The 21,110-nt window shown below is 41.9% G+C and overlaps 2 protein-coding genes across 2 annotated transcripts; one reads left to right on the forward strand and one right to left on the reverse strand.

Moving 5' to 3' along the window:
* Positions 1-294: 294 nt before the first annotated feature.
* Positions 295-6,966, reverse strand: rmnd5b (required for meiotic nuclear division 5 homolog B). The gene is made up of 10 exons (XM_088432184.1): positions 6,840-6,966; positions 5,537-5,733; positions 5,314-5,456; positions 5,106-5,243; positions 4,921-5,021; positions 4,055-4,221; positions 3,773-3,938; positions 2,894-2,996; positions 2,667-2,821; positions 295-1,677 (listed from the first exon to the last, which is right to left on the reverse strand). The coding sequence occupies exons 2-10, from the start codon at positions 5,673-5,675 to the stop codon at positions 1,614-1,616; spliced, it is 1,176 nt and encodes a 391-aa protein (XP_088288310.1). The 5' UTR covers positions 5,676-5,733; positions 6,840-6,966; the 3' UTR covers positions 295-1,613.
* Positions 6,967-10,449: 3,483 nt separating this feature from the next.
* On the forward strand, positions 10,450-18,452 carry LOC148413976 (uncharacterized). The gene is made up of 2 exons (XM_088431806.1): positions 10,450-10,903; positions 10,964-18,452. The coding sequence occupies exons 1-2, from the start codon at positions 10,450-10,452 to the stop codon at positions 18,139-18,141; spliced, it is 7,632 nt and encodes a 2,543-aa protein (XP_088287932.1). The 3' UTR covers positions 18,142-18,452.
* The last annotated feature ends 2,658 nt before the right edge of the window (positions 18,453-21,110 follow it).

A 21,110-nucleotide genomic window follows, 5' to 3' on the forward strand; every position in this document is an offset into this window, starting at 1 on the left:
GGAAGGGAAATGCAGTAGTAGAATATGAATGTACACAATAATAGCTCATAACATAAAAATAAAAAGGGCTATATGTCTCATTTTTAATACCCCAAAAAGTTATTTTTAAATGTCAATTGTGTCATGTTTGTATTTTAAGCTTTAAAAACAAACAAACATTAGTCTTAACAATTATTTTTTAATGGGAACCAACAATTACCAGTGGCTTCCTTAAACATTCAAAGGCTTCCAATAATTCACATGGGAGTGCACATCTGTGGCGTCAACTGTAAGTATAAGGCTTGCAAATTGACCTGGAGTATAAAGTTTTATTTCTGATGCCAGTATATGAAACATATCAGGTTAAATATTTACAATAAACTCGCGTCACATACAGGAAAGCATGAAATGCGGACAAGATATGATAGAGGAAGTCTGTCTGGACTCTAGAAGCGACCGATTCTCAACCAAAAAAAACAAATCCTTTGAATCGCATAACACGCACACACACACAGGAAAAAAATGTTTTGATCATTTTAAATAAAATCCAGTAATATGTACATAAGATTGAATATCTATATATATATATTTTGTGTGAGCGCTATCCTGGTGCAGTGCTTGACGAGCGAATGAGGCTCACTGATGTGAGGCGACATCACGGGAACATGCATTCCGTATGTGACTGACCGGCTCGAAGATTTGTATCTTTTTTTTTTTTTTTTTTTTAATCATTTAACACTACCTGTGTGCTGTGAGCATGAGCCCTGAGGAAATATTAAATTAAAGGATACTTCAAGAAAACCAAACCTATGCAGCAGATGAATATATTATTGGGAATATATTAAACGGCGGCCACAAAAATCATGTGAATCTGAATCACGAGTCGTCGGTTAGCGTTGCACCATTTCACAGCTTCCACTCACGCGGCGTAGCGGGTATTAGTATACGCGGTGCCTTGGTGGGCTCTTCCTCGTGCTGCGCTAGCGTCCGTCACGCATATCGGCTTGGCTACTTTACATGGGGCTTTTGCGACGGCCAACGGAAAGGGAGCACATCACAGTAGCGGCTATTTCAACTGTGATGTGTTTGTTAGATACATACATGGAACAAGACAAATGGTTCTACCAGGGGGAGGATTTTGCTGGTGAGATTTGTCAGATGAGGAAAACAAGAACAACAAAAACAAAAAAAATGCTGTTCCATCATCGATAAGCTGAGCTGGTCAAAGTATTCCTCACTTCAGATTTACGTACCATTTGTCCTGGGTGTTCTCATGACAGATTATTTGCCATGAAGCAAACAGAAGAATAAAAAGCAGTCTTTTTCCAAGAAGACAACTCAAAAAGCCCAAAGAACAACCACTATAAATAATAATAATTAGAATATTTCAGTTGCAAACAAGTTTGAGTGAGTAATTCTCAGTCAGCGGCGTGTCCTTGTGAGGACGTTCTCATTGCTCCTGAGACCCTGGATTCTACAGGGTGGCCCAAAAGGTGTCCCATGAGCACAGGGCTCAAACCTTAATGCTTACAAAAACGGGTCAGGAGGCGGGCTGCGGCAAATGGTCCTGGAAATGCAAGGCGCTCCAGGAAACTTCCATCTCTCTCTCTCCCACGCAGGATGAGCGTGCGCTATCAAAAGTAGATCTGCTTGGCGTGTGAGGGATTCTGTTCCATGGGGCAGTACGGGCATTTCAATCTGACAGGACGCAGACAGGAAGCATGGGAGAACAAAATAGCCAACTCAATTCTTTTAACTCATTAAATACACAAGATGATTTATGAAGTCCATCAGAAACTAAACAATTGGTGTATACATCGAGTTGTTTTACATCGTGTTACACATTATTTTTGAGTTGGAAAGTGTATCTATGGGTTGAATACACTGGCCCTTTGACCCCTGAGGGAAATGTTGACCCCTTGGGGATATTGATGTAAAATATCAAAGGGAACGCATACAAAATAAAACACTAGGAGGCTAAAATATTGCATAATTTTCAATATGCCACGCTGTCGTCCCTTCTAAATGCTTGTAAATGGAAGGTCGCGAGGTACACCCTATAGGTGTCAAATTTAGCCCATGTCGGACTCATTTACTGCCATCCAAAATGGGAGAGTGTGTCAATTTTTCAAATATTGAAAACCGGAGGTTCTATCATGCATTCCCCCGCATTTTTGCAGTTTTCCTTTCAACGGCAACCCGCACACAGGGTGCAAAAGTATTTTTATTGAGACTCTGAAACCACAGGGGGCAGCCAACTTATGGCATTTGCAAGCCTTTCAACAACTTCAATTATTGCCTTTGCCTGGACTCTCATAATGCAAAAGGCCTCAAAAGTCAGAATACTCTAATTATGACATAATAAAAATTCCTCTTTCAATTTCATAAATATACAGCATAGTTACTTTTTCTATTATCGCAGTCTTACAATTTTTGTACATAAAAGGGGCTGTAGTGAGGGCTTGTGTGTCAAAAGGATTAATGTGTAAGTACTTGATATCAGTGACGGCTCAAGAGTTGAGTATTTGTACTGGTATCAGTCTGAAGAAAAGTGGTATTGAACAACCCCACTCTTCCCCATAGGTATTGTTGTAGTATTTCCAAAGGTTTACAAGATCCCAAATGGTTGGATTTCATGCCACCAAAAAAAATAAATCAATAAAAAAATAAAAAGAATGTCAACTTACTTCCCAGCATTGGTCAGTTTGTTGAGGGCATCTCTGGAGATGACGTGACCACAGATGAGCTTCATGGGTGGGTTGCTCTCTGAGGTTTGCTGTCTGAGGATGGGGCAGGCGAACACCGAGTGGTACCAGCACTTCTTGCCAAGATCAATTTCAATCTGGACAAGCGAGGCGGGATGGACGTTAGCGAAATACCAAAACGAGACATGAGCGAGGGCAACATAACTCACGGGTAGCTCGTCTTTGTGCGTCCAGACGCCGCTGCATTGCCTCTGCTCAATCACCTGCTTGATGTTCATCAGCACAGGCAAGGCCATGCAGCCTGAGGCGAAACTGGGGGAGTAAAGAATTGCGGCTTTTGTCATGAGCATCAACTTTCACGTACCGTATTTTCTGCACTATTAGGCGCACACCCAATGAATGGCCTATTTTAAAGACGGTTTTCACATGTAACGCTATTGCATTATAAGGTGCATAGAATAGAACCTACAGTAGTGGCTGTGGTTGTTACGCATCCACTAGATGGCGTTGCGCTTAAGGGAATGTCAACAAATCAATCAGATCAGATCAAACTTTATTAACAGAATATAAGCGTTCTGACAACTTTGTTCACTTCCAAAATGAATACACAATTTTATTTTAGTACTGACTGAAGAATGAGGAAAAAATGCCGCTTGATTACATTAAGAGACTGTTTAGATCAATGCAAAGACAAATTGCAAGCAAAAACCTTAGAATATGTTTTTTTTTTAATTGAAAACAGTTTCTGGATTTATTTATAAAATGGCACTTTCTTTTTCAAAAACCTCACATTTTTTGCACCTTGTCCCTATATAAACTGCTTCAAAATTGGAGTGTATAGAGCATATCGAAATTTGTTACAATTTAACTGAAACAAAATCATTTTTAACTGAAAAACAGAGGTTAAAAAATGAATTTGCATAGTGATTAAGCAATTTTATTTTTTCGTTCCCCTTTGTCCTCCAATTAAAACTCGTGATTTATGCACTGTATAGGATGCACCGCTTTAGAGAAAATTTAAAGCTTTTAGGGGTGCCTTATAGTGAGGAAAATACAATTGTTGCAATCAAACGGAGGTGCGGCCTCACCTAACACTAAGAGGAGACTCTACGGAAAGGCCCAGTAAAGCGCAGGCATCTCTGGTGAATATATTACAGATTTCTGCCCACTGATTGGTTTCCAGCAAACTACGGTATGGAGAGTTCTCAATGCCATGACGCAGGTACACCAAGCTGCCCATCAGGATCTGAATATCTGTGGGTACACAAAGTATCTCTGTATCACTGTGTGAAAATGTAATATAAAGGCTAACAGGAAAGTAGTAATTACAGTTTTGATGATGACATGTCAAAAATTCACCATCTTCTTACCTCTCTGATGCTGCGAAGCAAAGGGCTGAAAGTGCCTAGCGTACTGTAGCGCCTCCATCTGGTTGCTAATGCCCCCACTGAGCAGGCTAATGAAGTATAAGCGGTGCAATTTAAATTCTAAACTGCTATTGAGGTCCAGTAGTCGTTGGCGGTTTGTCACGGCCCACCTAAAAAAAAAAAAAAATGTAAAAAGGTCAATTATGGACTTTACTCAATTTGTAATGTGAAGTGACTGTGGAATCTGGAGGGGGGGGGGGGGTCTGTTTCTTGAGTGGTGTTCGTTTGAGTTACTTATGCATGACTTAAAAGGTATGTCAAGTCAAAAATGTATGTGTATGTGTGGATGGATGTATGTGATTTTTTTACAATGACAGTTTTCTGACTAACAATTTGCGTAATATGAATTAAGCAACAAAATCCACCTCAGAGGTCAGCCATTTAGCCACTTACTGTTAACTTAAAATGACATTGCAGCTGCTCAAGGCTCAGTAAATGATTTATCACCTCACTTGTCTTTAGAGTTTGATCACATGAGATTTGCAAGCAAAGCTGTGATTAGTCATTATCCAAGTCTTGAGCAACTGTAATGTCATTTTAAGCGTTTACAAAAAGCCAGCTACGTGTAGTCCAATTCCCTAGTTGGACAGCCAGCGACAAAATGGCCGACCCTTAAATGGATAGGAGAGGAGGATATTACACAAACACAATGTTACCATGTTTAGACTAGTGGGGTCCACACAGAACATATTACTGCAAAGAAAAATTGACTTGACTTTCACATTAAGTTGTTGAGTGATAATCAATAGTAATATCAGACAGCTCCAAAACCAGAAGATGAATACGTAGTCAAATTAAAGCCAACATACTCAAGTGCTGGTCTCAGGTTCTGCATCCTCAATGCTTCAAGAATCCTGTTGAGCTCCAGGAAAGGCTGCTTCATGCTCATATCTATAACTACACCTGATTCCTAGAAAGCAACACAAAAATCAAATGGCAGCTCACGTGGAACAGACAATCATGGAGATTTGATTTTTATTTTATTTTTTTTTACCTGACAGAGATCTTCAGCTACACTGAGCATGCCTTGTCTGTAGAGGTGCTCCACTATGGTTTCACTCAGGTGTTTTTGTCTCTCCGGAGTGTCCCACACAGTCTCTGCGACTACAGCACTGATCTCTGCATCAAAGTTCTGTCAAGACAAGTAAAACACATCAGGAATCTTGTGTTTTTATAAGCGTCATTTATTTACTGTTCTTCACCCTGTCGATGGCTTTGCCCACTTTGGACACGCTGCCATGAATGTCCTTATGTCGCGAGGCTAGCATCTGGACAGTTTCTTTGATATTTTTACAGCACTGTGCCATAGTCTGAGACTGGACCGAAAGATCGCCGTCTTGGACTCCTGCAAAACACAAAAAGTAAACAACGGTGAGACATGGTATATATAAATAAATATTAACTCAATGGAAGCACGACTCTTACCGAATGCAACCAGCTGTCCCCGTATCTCACAGACGCTGCGCAGAAGCTCATCCAGTCTCTCCTCAGACTGGTGGCCATACATGACGAAGCGATGGAGCACTTTCTCCAGCTCTCGCTCCACACACGCACACTGTTCCATGGTTTACACGGGACACACACACATACACACAAGCGCGCACACACTCCCAAAACGCCAACTTGGAAGACAAAATGGAAAATCCATTAACATCCACTTCACCATCATTTTATGTTAGAGTTGTGTTTTTATAATTTAAATATAAATCAACATAGTCAATTTGTTTATACATCACCTACAGTGCCATTCTAAAATGTCATATTTTTTAACAAAGGGATGGAAATGGAAAAAAAAAGAACTTTAAAAAAAATGTATACTCAACGAAACTTGAAAATAAAGACGTTTGTTGCAACTCTAACCTAAACATTTAGAACACGTCTGAGAGGTCATTGGAATACATAAAAATAATGCTTGAATTTTATGTGAAAAAATTGAAAAATACATATGAAACAAACCATAGAAAAAAGGATTTTAAAATCAGTTTTGAAACAATTAGGGGAGTTCATAAAAATCGTTTAGTTTTCATCCCTACTAAGAATATTCATTAATTTAGCTTTGTGTGACTTTTTCACATAACATTCATAATTGACATTTATGATTTTCTTTATGTTGTGTCGCTGGTATTATTTAACTTTAAAACTCAAAAAGTCAGGGCAATTTTAATTGCGGTCCATGATTAGGCCTGCTAGGTGTTAGGTCTTGAGGCCTTGTGTTTACTTACGACGAAACCGAGAGAAATATCATTTGACCATCATACAAGCTATGAAATATCAACATTTGGATATTGGGGAGTCTTTAAACATTATTAACATTTTGCTAGAAGGGCAATACCCCAATGTGACATTGTTTGTGTAGATATGAAGCCAATTTTTTTTTGACACAAAGCTAGCCGACGTTAACGTAGGTTATACAGTGTTTCAGGTTAGTTATTTTAGACACCTATTGTAACGGAACAGACCTTTCTCAAAATAATCAGCATCTTTCAGTAAGGAATAGCGCACGTCGAAGCGTCGTTTAAAAACAACGACGTAAACAAACCGTATCAAAGCTAGCCGCTGGTAGTTGCTATTTTTTGTGGGTAGCTACCAAGTGACTTGGCAAGGCCTAAATTGTGTCACAGCGTAATTGCGATGTCACTAGTATCGCTTGTTAGTCGTTTCACCAGCACTTAACAAATTTACAACGGATAATAATTACGAAGACGTTATTGAAAGGAAACCCACTGACCGGTCTCGATTAGTTAGCAAACATTAGCGTTAGCCACTTGTCTGCAGTTGTTAGCAGTCCGAATGCGGATGTTCCTGTGTCGCATCATGACTTTACGCGATCACTTCACAGTAAAAGTCTTGCAACTGCAACCACTTTTCAAGTCCAACAATTTTTGCGTTCACCTGCGTACAAGACAGTTATTAGGATTTGTCACGTGGGTCACTCCTGGCCTTTTTGAAGTATCGAAACTGCATTTTAAATGCTTATTTAAAACGCTTACAATGCTTTTAAACTATAAATAGAATTAAGGTTGTTCAAGTTTAAAGAAGACGTTTACAGCAGGGGTGGGCAATATCAGGCCTAACACACCTGATTTAAACCATTAGCTCATCAACAAGCTCTGCTGGAGCTTGAAAATAATCCTAATCATTTGAAACAGGTGTGTTTGAGAGAGAAAACGGGAAAACATGCAGGACAGCAGCCCCCGAGGGTTGGAATTGCCCACCCCTGATTTTCAGCCTATTTTATTTACTTTATTCATCGTTTTCTTTTTCAAAATGTTCTCCTCAATGACGCTGATAAAAACAGGTGGATGTGTTTCTTAATCCAAGAATCCACATTCTGCATCTGACATAATCATATCATTTGAAGCACATTTAAGGGGGCGAGGTGAGTTATCTTTTTTTTTTCATATATATATATATATATATATATATATATATAGAACCATTATCTACAGTAATTTAAAGGTACAGTGTGTAAGATTTAGATCGTTTTTTTAAAAGGAATAAATTTAATGATTGTAAATTTCAAAAACTTGCAAATAAATGTGTTAATGACCAACACTAAATTTTAAATATCATCCTAGGTCTATTTATCATTAAATTATATTACATAGGAGGTGGCACTTCTCCGGAGGCGGCCATGTTTGTTATAGCTACAGACAATGGTAAATGCAGCACCTGCAGCATCTCCTGCTGGCCATAATAAATTAATAATTTATAATAATTGTCAAGTGCCCTTTATTAAGACTCCTTGCTCCTGTTTTGAACTCTGAAAAATTTGCTTATGTATCCTTTTAAGGAGTACTGCATTAAAAACTGTTTCCCTTTAGTGGTTGAGTTTGACTGTCTGATCGTGAGAAGATATCTGATGCCTTTATATTCTAGTTCCTAAGGAGTATATATACAATTGATGGTAGAAACCGACTTAAAGCTGTTGTCTTATCGTTGTCCATCATCGCACTATAAATGTGTGCACTTGTTGCAACCCCCTAACTGCTGCACCTCCCACTGCTGGGGGAATTCATTGTACAAATGAATTACTATTGACTGAGTGAGTAACTTTGGCTTTAGCTGCAGTCAAATATTTTCCGTTAGCATGTGTTGAATGACCAAATGACTGAGATTTAAAGCTGATCTCTTGAGGTATTAGTAGAGTGACAGGTTTAGTCAAACTGACAGCATCAAACATATCCAGGCAACCTCATGTGGCCCATCATTGGTCTTCTGCCAACATAAATACATGTTTTGAATGGCAGTTCTTGCACTGGTTTAGAGCTATTCGTATATTCGTTCTGGCTCTCGTCAAAGATCCAAGCAGTAAGAAAGAAGCATGTGCATACCTTCCTCATGTTGCATAAAGGTAGCGTTCCTGTGTATGACCTGTCAAAGTCCGAGGGTCGGCAGCCACCTTTGACCTCTCCTCTCTCCAACTAGGTTTTGAATAAACGCACACACCTATTCGCAAAAAATCTACTGTACAATGTTAACTTAAGGGGAAATCTCAAAACACTATGAAGTATGAGATCCATGCACTTTGTAATATTTCTTTTCCCATCCTGCCCATGCAAGCAGCTTAAGCAATGGCTATCAGTCTTGATAGTATGGTTCTATATATAGACGGGCCCTGTGACTGAGCTGGCCTAAGTGTCAGATTCCAGTCGCACTCATCCGTCCTGGATGGATCAGCACCTGCTTCTAACTATAAACTCAGCCATCCCTGCGTTCACAAGAAGGCCAATGCCCACCCGCACAGATCAGCTTGGAGAAGAAAAGTGAGGAGCCGGTGTAGTCACAGAAGGCACTTTGACCAAGGCCAACTCATAAGGGTGGGGCAGAAACGAAGACGGGAGCAGTGGAGGATGCAACGTGCCCGGGAGAGATGCCCTCATTGCTTTTTTATATCGAAGCCTGATCCATGCCACTACATTGATCTGAAGCAGTGAGGCTCAGTCACATTTGGGCTCTACAAACCTGCTCATCTTCACCAGTTGCGCTCTGAGATGTGAAGAGTGCTATGAATTTGAGTGATACTTTCCACATTGGCAGACATCGTGCTACAGAAGAACTTGATGCCCTTTGAAAAGGACTTATCCTTCTTTCCAAAGGTACAGTACCAATTACTCAATTGTTACATTACAGTAGTGGTTTAACTTAATAACACGCATTCTTGTTGTGAGTGATAACAAAAATAAACTAATTTGTTATACAATTGTTTTATAACATCTTTAATAATTTTAATGTATATACAGGTACGTTACATGCTTGTGTGTGTTTATTTTGGTTAATTTGTCCAAATTGGTACTGTCCACATTATCCAATGTCTCAACTTACAGTAAGGCTATTTTAAGACAATTTGATCAAATGTTGTTTGCGGTTTACAGTATTAAAGGGTCCGTATCATGGGGGTTCAACTTTTAGGAGAGTTTAACCATGTTACAATGTTGATTCCCAGGCTAAACGCTTCCAAAGTTTTATTTTCCTTCAGTGATGCATTTCCAAGCATTCCTTGCTTGTTCTGCATTCTCAGCACCGGCCCTGCCCGAGCATATAAAAATGATTTGCAAGAAGCATGATGGCGATAATTGTCCCTCGTACAACCTCTACACCGTCCTCATACCCCTGGTGCAAAAGTATAGACAACTTATTCAATAGATGTTCACATCTTTTAGTTTCATTTTAATTTTGGAGTTAGGGAGGAGAGGTTTTACAAGTAAACAGTTTCATTTATTTGTTACAAACTTTTACTGTAGAAAATGTCAAAGTGGTGAAAATGTGTTTTTGGGAAGACACATCTAGACAATTAAAGTTTGTTGTAAAAAATTCACCGGTTTTCCAAGGGGACCAATTTGATAGAGGTGGTGGTACAGGTGTTGCTGTGTGCAATTTCTTAACCCGTGTTTTAGTTTGTTGGCTATTCAGTTCATTCTGATATCAGTAATACAAATGTATTTGGGCTCTATATCACTCTGCTGGGATAGACTCCAGCGCCCCCTTTTTTTAATCTATAGAATATTTAAAATATCATGAAATTTGTCTTTTATTACATTGTTATTATTGATTTCAAAAGACCACCATTTAAAACGGCAATTTTCACTCATCAATTTTCTACATTTTCATGCTACAGTAATGTCTGTGGTAATAAAGAGTGAGTGAGTGAGTGAGTGAGTGAGTGAGTGAGTGAGTGAGTGAGTGAGTGAGTGAGTGAGTGAGTGAGTGAGTGAGTGAACGAGCTGACACCCCATCCTGGTGACCCTATCTTTTTTCCAGTCCAGGACGAGAACCAAGAGCAGACTAGAAGACAGACTGGACGGCCACGTTGAGACTTTGGTGCTTGGGGACTAGTGATGGACAGCTGGACTCTTCAAGAGGACAGCTACTCGTTGCTGCACAGTGCACCCCGCTCACCATTTTCCTTCTACAACCGGGACAGCACCCCTAACCACGTTGAAATATTTGACATCATAACTTCTCCAAGCCAACGCGGTGCCATCTCTGAGACCACTTGCCTGTGTGACATATTTGGGGATGATTGTGAGTCACCCTCAGCCTCCAGCAGTCCACCAGTAGGATCATTTGTCCATTCCCAGACCGAGGTGGAGAGGACAACGGTCTCATCACCCCCGGTGGATGATTTGAATGACTCCTCAGGTTCGTACCACACAGCACCTGATTCCATTGAAGGCGAAGAGGTGCCTGATGACCTAACGGAGAGGATTTACAGCCCTGCACTGCAGGGTGAGTCCACTGAGTCCGTGCAGCAAATCATAGTGAGCTCAGAACTTTCTTGTGAGTCGCAAAGTAAATCACTCGGGTCTCAGTTAAACACAGGAAGTTCTTCATCTGATTTTGACAACACAGACTTGAAGGAGGTGAGCCATTCCCCTGGGCACAAGAGCTCCTCTAGCCCCTGTTCACAAGAAACTGCATCGGTTTCATGTTGTTCATCTGCTGAGACGAAATGTTCGCCCTCGTTACTTCATCCAGAAAGTGAACAAGTAAGATTCACCCCTGAGTTAAAAAGCACAGGAAATGACAGTGTGTCCAGCTTGTCAAATCAATCTCTAACTCAAAGTCCTTCTTGTGAGCCCATGAACTGCATGATCTCTTCCTCCTCAGAATCAATCAACACCCAGTCTCAGTTTAGAGAAACAGCATCTGAGCCAAGGAGCACGCACCTTAACAATAACACCAGTGTATCACCTGGCCCCACACCCATTGATTTTTCTCCACAAGCTTCAAACGTAGATTCCAGGGGTAGTATTTCATCTTGTTTTCCGTCATATGTACATACAGAAGCCCAACCAGAAGTAACATTGCTCACTTCTGAGCTGAATAGTATTTCCTCCTTACCTGACACTCAAGCATCATCTCCTTTAAATGAGCTGAATGGAAGGGTCTCCCTGCCTGATCTAATGAGCAGTGGCTACACGCCAGATCTAGAAATAGAAAACTCTCTCGTTAGCTCTGAGTTGACTGAAGATCTCACTGCAACAAGAATTGACTTAAAATGTACTGAATCTGGCATTACCAACCCAACTGTTTCCCCAAGATACACACCCTCCACCCCTGTTATATCCCTCAGCCCAGATCCAGTGGATAGTGTCGTGCCTGAATTAAAGGACACTTCTCCATCACCTGATCTACTCACTGCACTATCAGCACCACACAAAAGTGGGTCAAGGACTTCCTCACCTGGACACTCCAGAACTAATTCAGCATCTTCTGAAATAATCCCCAAGTCTTGTTCACCTGGGATTAGTTATAGTTTATCTCCATCTCCTGGTGTCAGGAGCACCTGTTCATCCATCGAGAGTACACACACCGCTCATTCACCTGAAATCAGGATCACAGCTTCCTCACCCGAAGTCAAAAGGAAAGACTGCATTTCTGAAGCGCAAACATTATCAGACTCCCCTCTTTTAGAGTGTGCCCCATCGAGGAGTCTCTCCTCCTCCCCTCACATCAGTGGAATATCCTATTCTGTTGTTCTACCTTTCGAGGGAGACACTTCTCCATTTCCTGAGCTCTGTCATCTCCCAACTCCAGGGTCAGACATCACACGTGCATCACCTATAAGAAGGAGCCCCTCTCTTAGTACGGCAAGTACGCCTCAAGACTTGTCTCCTGGATCAGGTTTTTCAGGCTCTGAGCTTCAAGCTGAAATATCTCAGTGCAGATCACAAACACCTTCAACCCAGTCTATGTGTTGCAGTCCCTCACCTGAGCTGAGATACCAGAGCCTAAGTTCTTCACCTGAGCTCAGAAGTAGAGATCCATCATCTGCTACACCATCCCCAGTGAACAGATTTGATCAACATTCACCAACAACTCTCTGCTCTGAGTACAACACCCACTATTTACAGCCTACACCTCCCTTGGAAACATCAGAGGGAGTCACCTCCTCTGTTCCCAACCAACACATAGAATTGGAAACCCAGAGAGTTCAATCTGAATTTGAATTGGCAAAAGAAGATATATCATCTGAAACCAAAAGCAGTACCCCTGATGTGTCATTTCAGTCGCTAGCATCAAATTCACCATTCTTACCTGAGGAAAAATTGCACCAAACATTGATTCAACAATATCCAAAGGACAGACCTACACCAAAGGAAATACCGGTTGCTGGTTTGTTGTCTGCGGAAAATCAATGCATTGAGCCCAGTAATCATTATAATAGCCCAACTATTAAAAATAAGTCATTTTCTCCCAATTTTGTGTTCACTAATAACGGAAGGGTTCACCATATTTCTAACAAGGCTAAATCTCTGCAAAGAGAAGAAAAACGACTCAATCAACACACACATATATCAAGACAAAAACTTGGTGAAAGAGCGAGGTTTGCTCAGAACATGGCCCATCATATAAACCGAAGGAAAACTCCCTCTCCCCCATTAACCAGATTTACCCCCATACACATTATAGAGCCAGAGAAACCACGTCGACAGTGGCAGAGCAGAGGCTCCTCTAACTTTGCAGCATCCTCCCAGTGTGGTTATTTGAAGAAGACCGTGTCAAATAGGGAAAGTCCCGACATTGTCCCTGCTGGTAATAATAGTCAACCCCACCATGTCCGACTTGGGAAGCAATTGGAAGTGGACAGGGAAAGTGAGGAGAAGGAGAAGCGAGAAAGGCAAAGAGAGAGAGCAACGGTTAGGGAAACACGCAGGGAGGGGCGAGCGATCGAAAAGGGGGAGGAGTGGCAAAGGGATGCCAGTTACAGAGAGGAACAGGTTGAGCTGTCATTCAATGCCAAGAATAGAAAAGGGCCTGTAAGTCGCAGTGCAGCCCCCACAAGCATAGAGAGCTGTCAGGGGCTGCCAACACTGCATTCCTATTCAGAGAGTTTGTTTGCCACCAGACAGGCACAGGAACAGCAAAGTCGACTCAAACTTGCTTCTCACCGAGACAAGACTGGTGGTCTGAGCAGACGACTTCAGAATCCCGTACCGCAGAACAAGTTCAGTCCTCGAGCTGTCACAAACAGGCCTGGTCGGAGTTCAAGCTCAAGCATGGGAAGTGAGTTGGATGAGGCTGACAATGAGGTGAAGTGGCTCACAGATGTGGCTTTCCGTAGCCTGTCCAGCCCTGAGGTAGATTACCTTGATATGTACAACTCCAGCCACCGATCGTCTACCAACATCTCCCAGCCCTCTACTCAGGAGAGCCCAGCCGGGATTAGTGGTGCCTGGCCGACCTATGCTGATTTCAGGGGTTCTGCTTCAAAGCTGGACAGTGATGACATCACATCACAGCAGCATTCTCAGTACCATTCCGATGGAATTGATCCAGCCCGCTGCTATGAGATGGGAAGCTTCGAGTGCATTGATGTGGCTGTGGAAAGAGAAGACACAAAGAACGTCCGAAGAGGGGTGCCAAAGAGACAGATTCAGTTGAAAATGAAGGAGAGTCTGGATGACGGTAGTGAAAACAACAGTCCTGAACTTCCTGCGTTGGAGAACAGCCCTTTGCTTGAAAGGCATTCTGGGGAGGCATTGTTGAGACAGTACAGTGCACCAGCAGAAGGCCAAGAAGGCTACGTTCATGAGCACAGCTCTGATTCTGAGCACAAGGAAAGAAAATCAAAAATTGAAAAATCAATTTCTCTGGATGAAACAAGCTCGAAGACAAAGATGGCCAGTTGCCTCATCAAGAGTGTTTTGTCAAAAAAGATGCAAAGTGCCGATCAACACTCTGATGACCCAGACGGAGATGAGGTGAATCCTACTTTTGAGAAAAACAGCACTACTGAGGAGCCTCACGAGAGTGACAAATTAAATTCCTCTCTGCACTCTAACCATAAACATCCCCGCGAAGGTTTTGCTCTGAAAGACGACCAAATTAATGACTTCAGACCATCGAAGAACACTGGTGAGAAATGCAACAACAGGCCCAACACAAACAGCAGCCACAGAATTTCAAACCTTTCACACACCGACAACCAACAGTGGATTTCTCAAGAGGGGAATACAACTGCACCAGCACATGAAATAAGATCCAAACTTACAGTGCCATTGGATATCTCACAGTCAAGAGGTGGAATACAACATAGAGATGACAATAAAACATGGCAGGAAAGAGAGGGAGGCGACTCAGCAAATGCCATTGCTGGGACGATGGGAGGTCTTTCTGCTACTGAAGACTTCAGTACACAGGCCAGGATAGCAAGCCAACAACAGGAATGTGAATACACCGAAGCCCATAAACAACCACAACAGGATGACAAGAACTGCCACATGACTATGGAAACACAGGAGACTTTATTTCAAGAGGGCAAGAAAAAGAAAGCATCTCTCAATGTCTGCCTTACACCTGAGGCAGAAAACAATCGAGACATATCTTCGCCGGATACGCTTTTTAGACACCACCAGGAAAAGGTCCAAGATTTCAAAAAAGAGGAAGATAATAGGAATGGGGATAATAAAGGGAAGGGCCCTATCCACAAAGTTAGAGACGTAAGGAGACTTGTAAAGAATACATATAGTCTCTCTTTCAAAGCAAGCAGTTGTGCATCACCCTCGGATATCACTGAAGAAAGGATTGAACATTCGAATGAGACAAACAAGGATGGAATTAAAGAGAATGTGGAAGAAAAGATCGAGGGACACACATCAGAGTTATGTGAGCAAAGGACAAATAAGTATTTTGTGGAGAGCAGAGAGGAAAAAAGGGTGGAGGGTAAAAATGAAAAATTGTCTACACTACCCTTACCTGCGCAGAGCGAAAGGAAGTCTCTATCTCAATTACACCCGATGCAAATACAGTGCAAGGCAGTTTGCTGGAAAGATGACAAAAATAAAACACAAGCCCACAAAGATTCGGAGAACGGTAGTGGCAAACCAATGCATCCTACAAACACAGAGGAAGACAAGATCCCTTCTAAAACAGACACAATGTGTGATATGCAGGAACCATCACCGAGCGGCGCAACTACCAAATCCTGGCAACGTGATTTTAATATGGATGCAGAATCACTGAAGACAGACAGGGAGGACAAGCCTGTTCTGGTGACAACAGACAGAAAACCTCCCATGCTAGGAAGTCTCCCCAAACCTCTCAGTAAGGAAAGAGAAGTGTCTACTGCTGTTGTTTTGATACGAGATGGATCTAGCCAGGCAAAGACGTGTGCACCAATTACTCAGGAAGAGATTCCCACCCCTCAGCAGACCTCAGCTTCATCTGAGATCACAACAACTTGCAACAGCCCAAGCAGTAGTAGTCACTCAGTTTCCATGTTATTAAAGGAGAAAGGCTACCAAGCTGACATCGGAGCAGTGGTGGGTGATAACCAAAATACAAACAACGGAAAGGAGGTACCGCATAAACATGTGAATTGCCTTGAGATCCCACTCCAGACACCCTCAGATGGTGGCGCTGATCCACAGCAAAAGACAATCTCTGCTTCTTCTATAGTGCCCAGCCCTTCACCGCTCTCTGATCATGTTGATAAACCCCCAAAGTTCAGAGAGGATGAGGGGAATTGCATCAAGCAAAAAACAACCGGCCCACAAGGAAATCCACAACCCCAACTTTCAACTCTTTATAAGCACAAGGAGCATAAAGATTTTGAAGCAGTGAAAAGACAGGACCCCACTTTCCCGCCACGGTCACCCGCAATAAGACGATTCAGACCTCAGCCAATTGAAGTGAAGTCCCTTTCTAAAGAGACACCAAAGCAAGAAATGACCACAAATAGCCCTTCAAACAGGCCACAAACCATCGAAGTTAAATCGATTGCTAAAAGTTCAGAAAAGCCAGCCGTACCACCAAAACCAACCTGCAAATTCAAACCTGTGGATTTAGGAGCAAAAACTAATGAGTTGCCTGGATCAGCTATTCCAAATGTAAAACCTCAGAGCGAAGAGAGATCTCAAACAATAGTGGTGTCATCACCCACATTCTACAGAAAGATTCCCACTGAGTCCTCCTCAACGGCTAACCAAACGAGAAAACTAGCCGTCTCTGCTGTATCCAGCCTAAAACCGCCACCAAGCAAAATAACAACGGCAACATTGTCAAGTCTATCAAACCAAGCTGCTGCAACATCATCAGGCAAGGAATCTTCCAAAGGTCAGCAACAGCACCAATGGTCATCACCGCCTGTGAGGTCCGCCCATGCTACAACTGGAACTTCAGCTCGTCAGTCTTCAACTGAGCCAGCAAATTCTGATCCAGTGGAAAGTCAAGTGCCTGAACTATCTTCTTCAGGAGCCGGACATACAAGCCAACCTGGTGTTGTGGCGATAAACACGGATGAAGTACCTGCGACGACATCTTCAAACAATCCCAAACCACTTGTTCCTGTCTCCACAGCACAAGCCCCACAATATACACAGCAACATTACCCTGGGTCTAATGAACGCACCCAAAGGACAGCTGACATGCAATTTTATGCCTCTGATGATCCTCCAAGCTACGATGAAAGGGAGAGCTTTAGTCCCCTGCTGCCAGATTTGACCCACCGGCGTTCAAATCGATATCAAAACTCCTCCTACCCTCCACCTTGTTCCTGTACAGCCGGCTGCCCACCTCAACCAGCTTTTCCACCACCTGGACCCCATTACCACCATCATCACCACAGCCCACACAACCGCACCCCACCAGCGCCTCCACACTCGCCAGGTCATGTGATACCATACCAAGCCAATCAACCTGTTGTCCGTCCCCACCAGTGCAGAGCTGATCCTCAGCCTATGAACTTCCATCCCAGCTCATCACCAAAGTCAAGTCCTCATGGTCCAAGCCAGCCAACAGCCATGTACCAGCCACCTCACCAGCTTCCCCACCCCTCGCTCATGCCGGTGGACCGCTCCGTGCCCACAGACCCCCGGCGTATCCCTCCCCATCGATCCCCCCAGCAGCAGCCAGCAAACATGCCTGGTGCTTCTTACAGCGATCCCGGACACAGTCACTCCCCTGGCCTCGCTCCCATGGATCCCCAATACATGTGTGGGCAGTATGGATCAGAGTATGGTGGGGACACCTCCAGTTTGTACTCGGAGAGCAGCTATGGACAGACACCTCGAAGGGTCCTCTTAGATCCTGAAACAGGGAAGTATTTTTATATAGAGGTTCCTCTGCAACCTTTAAGGAAGATGTTATTTGACCCAGAAACTGGGCAGTATGTGGAAGTTCTCATCCCCCAGCAAGGCATGTCTCACTCAGGCCTATACCCACCATCAGCAGCCCCATACACATCTCTCCACAACCCCAATATGTATGGCCCAGCTCCACAGTACATGCCCTATGCCGCTCCCCATCCGACTGCTCATCCTCAACCTCAACACCAACCGCCGCGATATCCCGAGGCCTTATCTGCAGCGACAATGCACCCAAATGCACCTAGTGGCAGCTACAGGAATTGTTCTGGTCAGGGCTCCAAACCAGAAGCCCCAAACCATCCGCCACTGGACCAGAGCTACCTGGAGGGTATGTATTATGTTCCCACAGGGATGAATGCAGGCTCTAATCCCACCCCGCCAGTCTACTACCATAAACATCCACCCGGCCTTCCCCCATCAGGGGGGAAAAGGTCCTGAAATAGCGGACGCAGGCCGCCTTGCTGGAGCCTAAGTTTTAAATACACACTGTATAAAATAGATGCCTAATATTAGCTTGTCATGTTATGAGTTTTCATGTTGCAATTCATCCACTGACACTTGTTGTCTGCAGAGCTGCTATTTCAGAATAAGAATCGTTTTTTTTTAGATAATGCGATTTAAAACGTTTGTAAGGAGAAGGGGGTTGTGTTACAAATACCTACATAAATTCATAAATACTTTTGTGTTATTTTTTTGTCAACGTACCTTGCCAAAGTTCTCAAATCAAACTGATAACCATTGTTTGTACTCTTACAAAAAATGTCTCCCATGAAACTTGAAAAGCTCTTTTCAAAGATTTTCAGTTATTTTGTTACTGTATGATGTCTTTACAATGGAAAGACTGGCTTGTGTGCATGATGTCTATGACAGTAGTGCCAATAAAACATGTCACATTGGTGCTTCTCTTTTTCCCTTCTCTTTTTTCACATCTCAGTGGCATGCTCATGAGTACTTTATTATTCAACTATTTTCTTCAGCCATTGCCCATATCAGGTGGATGGATGGTTGGATGGATGGATGGATGGATGGATAGCTGGATAGATAGATAGATGGATGGATGGATGGATGGATGGAAGATAGATAGATAGATAGATAGATAGATAGATAGATAGATAGATATTCTGGTGTCTTCAGCATTTTGGGTAGTTTGATTTACTCATGTAGTAATTATGAATTGACACAGGCAATAATAATATTTAATTTCAAAACGAGTATTAAATACATGTCACTTTTTGAATGAATCTATTGTGTTTCTCAACATTTTAATTTTTAATCGTTATTCAAAACAATAACAACCTTTAACTTAAAGGAGTATACTTGCTGCTTGTTCGTGTGTGTGTTTTAAATAACAGTAATTTCAATGTAAAGTACAAAATGTATAACACAATAACTCTGAACAACTCTCAAACATTAGTATAACATCTCAAAGGATAATACAGGGACAATAAATTCAATATAAATAACACAAAACAACAAAATGAACAAAATTCTTCCAGGCAATCTTGACATCTTTTTCATCCTTTTGCTACTTGTTTAGTCACCAATCCAATTTTAAGCCAAACGTCAGCAATTTTGCGTCACCGTCAGTGTGCCTAAATCACCGCTAGAGGGTCCTACCGCATAATAAAACTTCTAATGCCGGTACAGCCTTGCTGACTTTTAAGCAACGCTTTTTTCCGTAAGAAACTGTTGCGCACGCTTTTATGACTCCCTGCTTGAAACTTGACCATGATAATTGAAAGCAGACTCATCTTGTTTGTAACTAAAGTACAACTTGGCTTTGATGTGAATGTAAATGAACTCCAAACACTAGGTCATAAAAAATATTTCATGGTGATGACGATGGTGATTAATCATACACCTGCAAAAGACCGTAATGATAGATTAATAAACTATAATAATAAAGAATTCTAGAAACAATAAATTAAAGCTATCATCATTATCTTGGTAAGCATTGATTCTTAGAAACGTCTCACTGTTTTTGTTTCTGTTTCTGTCTGCTTCTAATGATGCAAGGCTGACCCAACTGCACAATATGATCGAAATCAAATAACTTTTATTTTTCTGTTGCCTTCATTTTTGCTATTACTTAGCAAATAAACTTTGATCCAATCTGTCATACTACAAGTTGCTATCAAAGGTTCAATGGAGGCGCAGCGCCTTGATGTTGTGCCGTCACCATTTTGATTACAGGAACCCCACCTTATGAACACAGACAGTTATCTAGGTTTGACACGCCTTGGTGCACAATCAGGTCTCGAAACACACACGCTGACATTCACTGGATGCACGTGTCATGAATCGATGTGCCTTTTGAAATAAATTCCAGCGAGGCGACGGCTTACTATTCTAAAATTCAAAATATGTGACCTGGCATCACCTTGAATTATGTCATTCTGGCCTTCATGAAAGCATTTACAGTGCATTCTTGCACAGATTTGCATTTTAAGAAAAATCATTGAAATCCTCATTTTTTTGCCACGTTGTGATGACCAACCTCCTGTTCTGTTTGACCTCCACCCTGTCCTGGAGCCAATTTTGTTCGAACCTCCTGGAAATTTAGTCGACAGAACAAATGGAAAAGCTGCCTGTCCACATTGTAGTTCTGCTATCAGGAATGTGAAAACGTGTAGGTGGCATGGGCCTGGCCGTAAGATAAGAAACCAGTTTAAAGTGATAGTCTTACATTGTTTGGATAGTAAGATGTGTTTCCTCGTGTTTTCCAACGATCGCCTCCTTCCTTTGTTGCAAGGAAGTCGGAAATTTGTAAAACCCTAACTGACGATTACTGTATTGTTGACTCAGAGTGAAGTAAAGCAGCTTCTTGTCATTTGGTCTGTCTGTGATGTGTTGTGTGATGTATCAATCACAGGATGGATCCTTTTACTCCCTCGGTTTGTTTGTTAGTTACCAGGATTATACAGAAACATGTGCACTTATTAACTATACATGTGACAATAAAATCTCTTTGACTCTAAAAGTCACGTAGGTGAAGTTTCTCATGTCAATCATAATTTATCTTTGAAGATGTTTACATCAAACCCCCCTCTATTGCAGGTGTTACATTCCAGTCCATCCACGCAATAAGTCAAGTCTGTGATATAGAAATACCCTCGACACCTTTAGCATGTTTTAGTTGTATTAATGGAACCTATGGATTAAAGTTCTTTAAGCACATTTATTAAATAACAAAAAAATGTTCATAAACAGAATATATTGTGAGAAACTAATAGTGAGTATGAGACAAACATTGTGTGGTGTTAGTCTTACAAATAAACAAACCTATCAATACTAATCTACAGATGTTGCTTTCTATAGATGTAAAAAGGATTAGAGACTTTAATCATTAATTTTCATCATAAACTAAATTGACCATGAAATTGACCTACCGCTTTTACTCTTTTTCT

The sequence above is a fragment of the Hippichthys cyanospilos genome, chromosome 13, assembly GCF_059441005.1.
Source record: "Hippichthys cyanospilos isolate Australia breed blue-spotted pipefish chromosome 13, RoL_Hcya_1.0, whole genome shotgun sequence".
NCBI lineage: Eukaryota > Metazoa > Chordata > Actinopteri > Syngnathiformes > Syngnathidae > Hippichthys > Hippichthys cyanospilos.

Excerpts from the sequence above, each read along its gene's own strand:
- LOC148413976 (XM_088431806.1), top strand. The coding sequence starts at position 10,450 with ATGGACAGCTGGACTCTTCAAGAGGACAGCTACTCGTTGCTGCACAGT. Across the intron at positions 10,904-10,963 it reads ACTTTCTTGTGAGTCGCAAA|ACTTGAAGGAGGTGAGCCAT; the intron begins GTAAATCACTCG and ends TTGACAACACAG.
- rmnd5b (XM_088432184.1), bottom strand. The coding sequence starts at position 5,675 with ATGGAACAGTGTGCGTGTGTGGAGCGAGAGCTGGAGAAAGTGCTCCAT. Across the intron at positions 5,457-5,536 it reads GGGACAGCTGGTTGCATTCG|GAGTCCAAGACGGCGATCTT; the intron begins GTAAGAGTCGTG and ends TGTGTTTTGCAG. Across the intron at positions 2,822-2,893 it reads CGCACAAAGACGAGCTACCC|ATTGAAATTGATCTTGGCAA; the intron begins GTGAGTTATGTT and ends TCGCTTGTCCAG.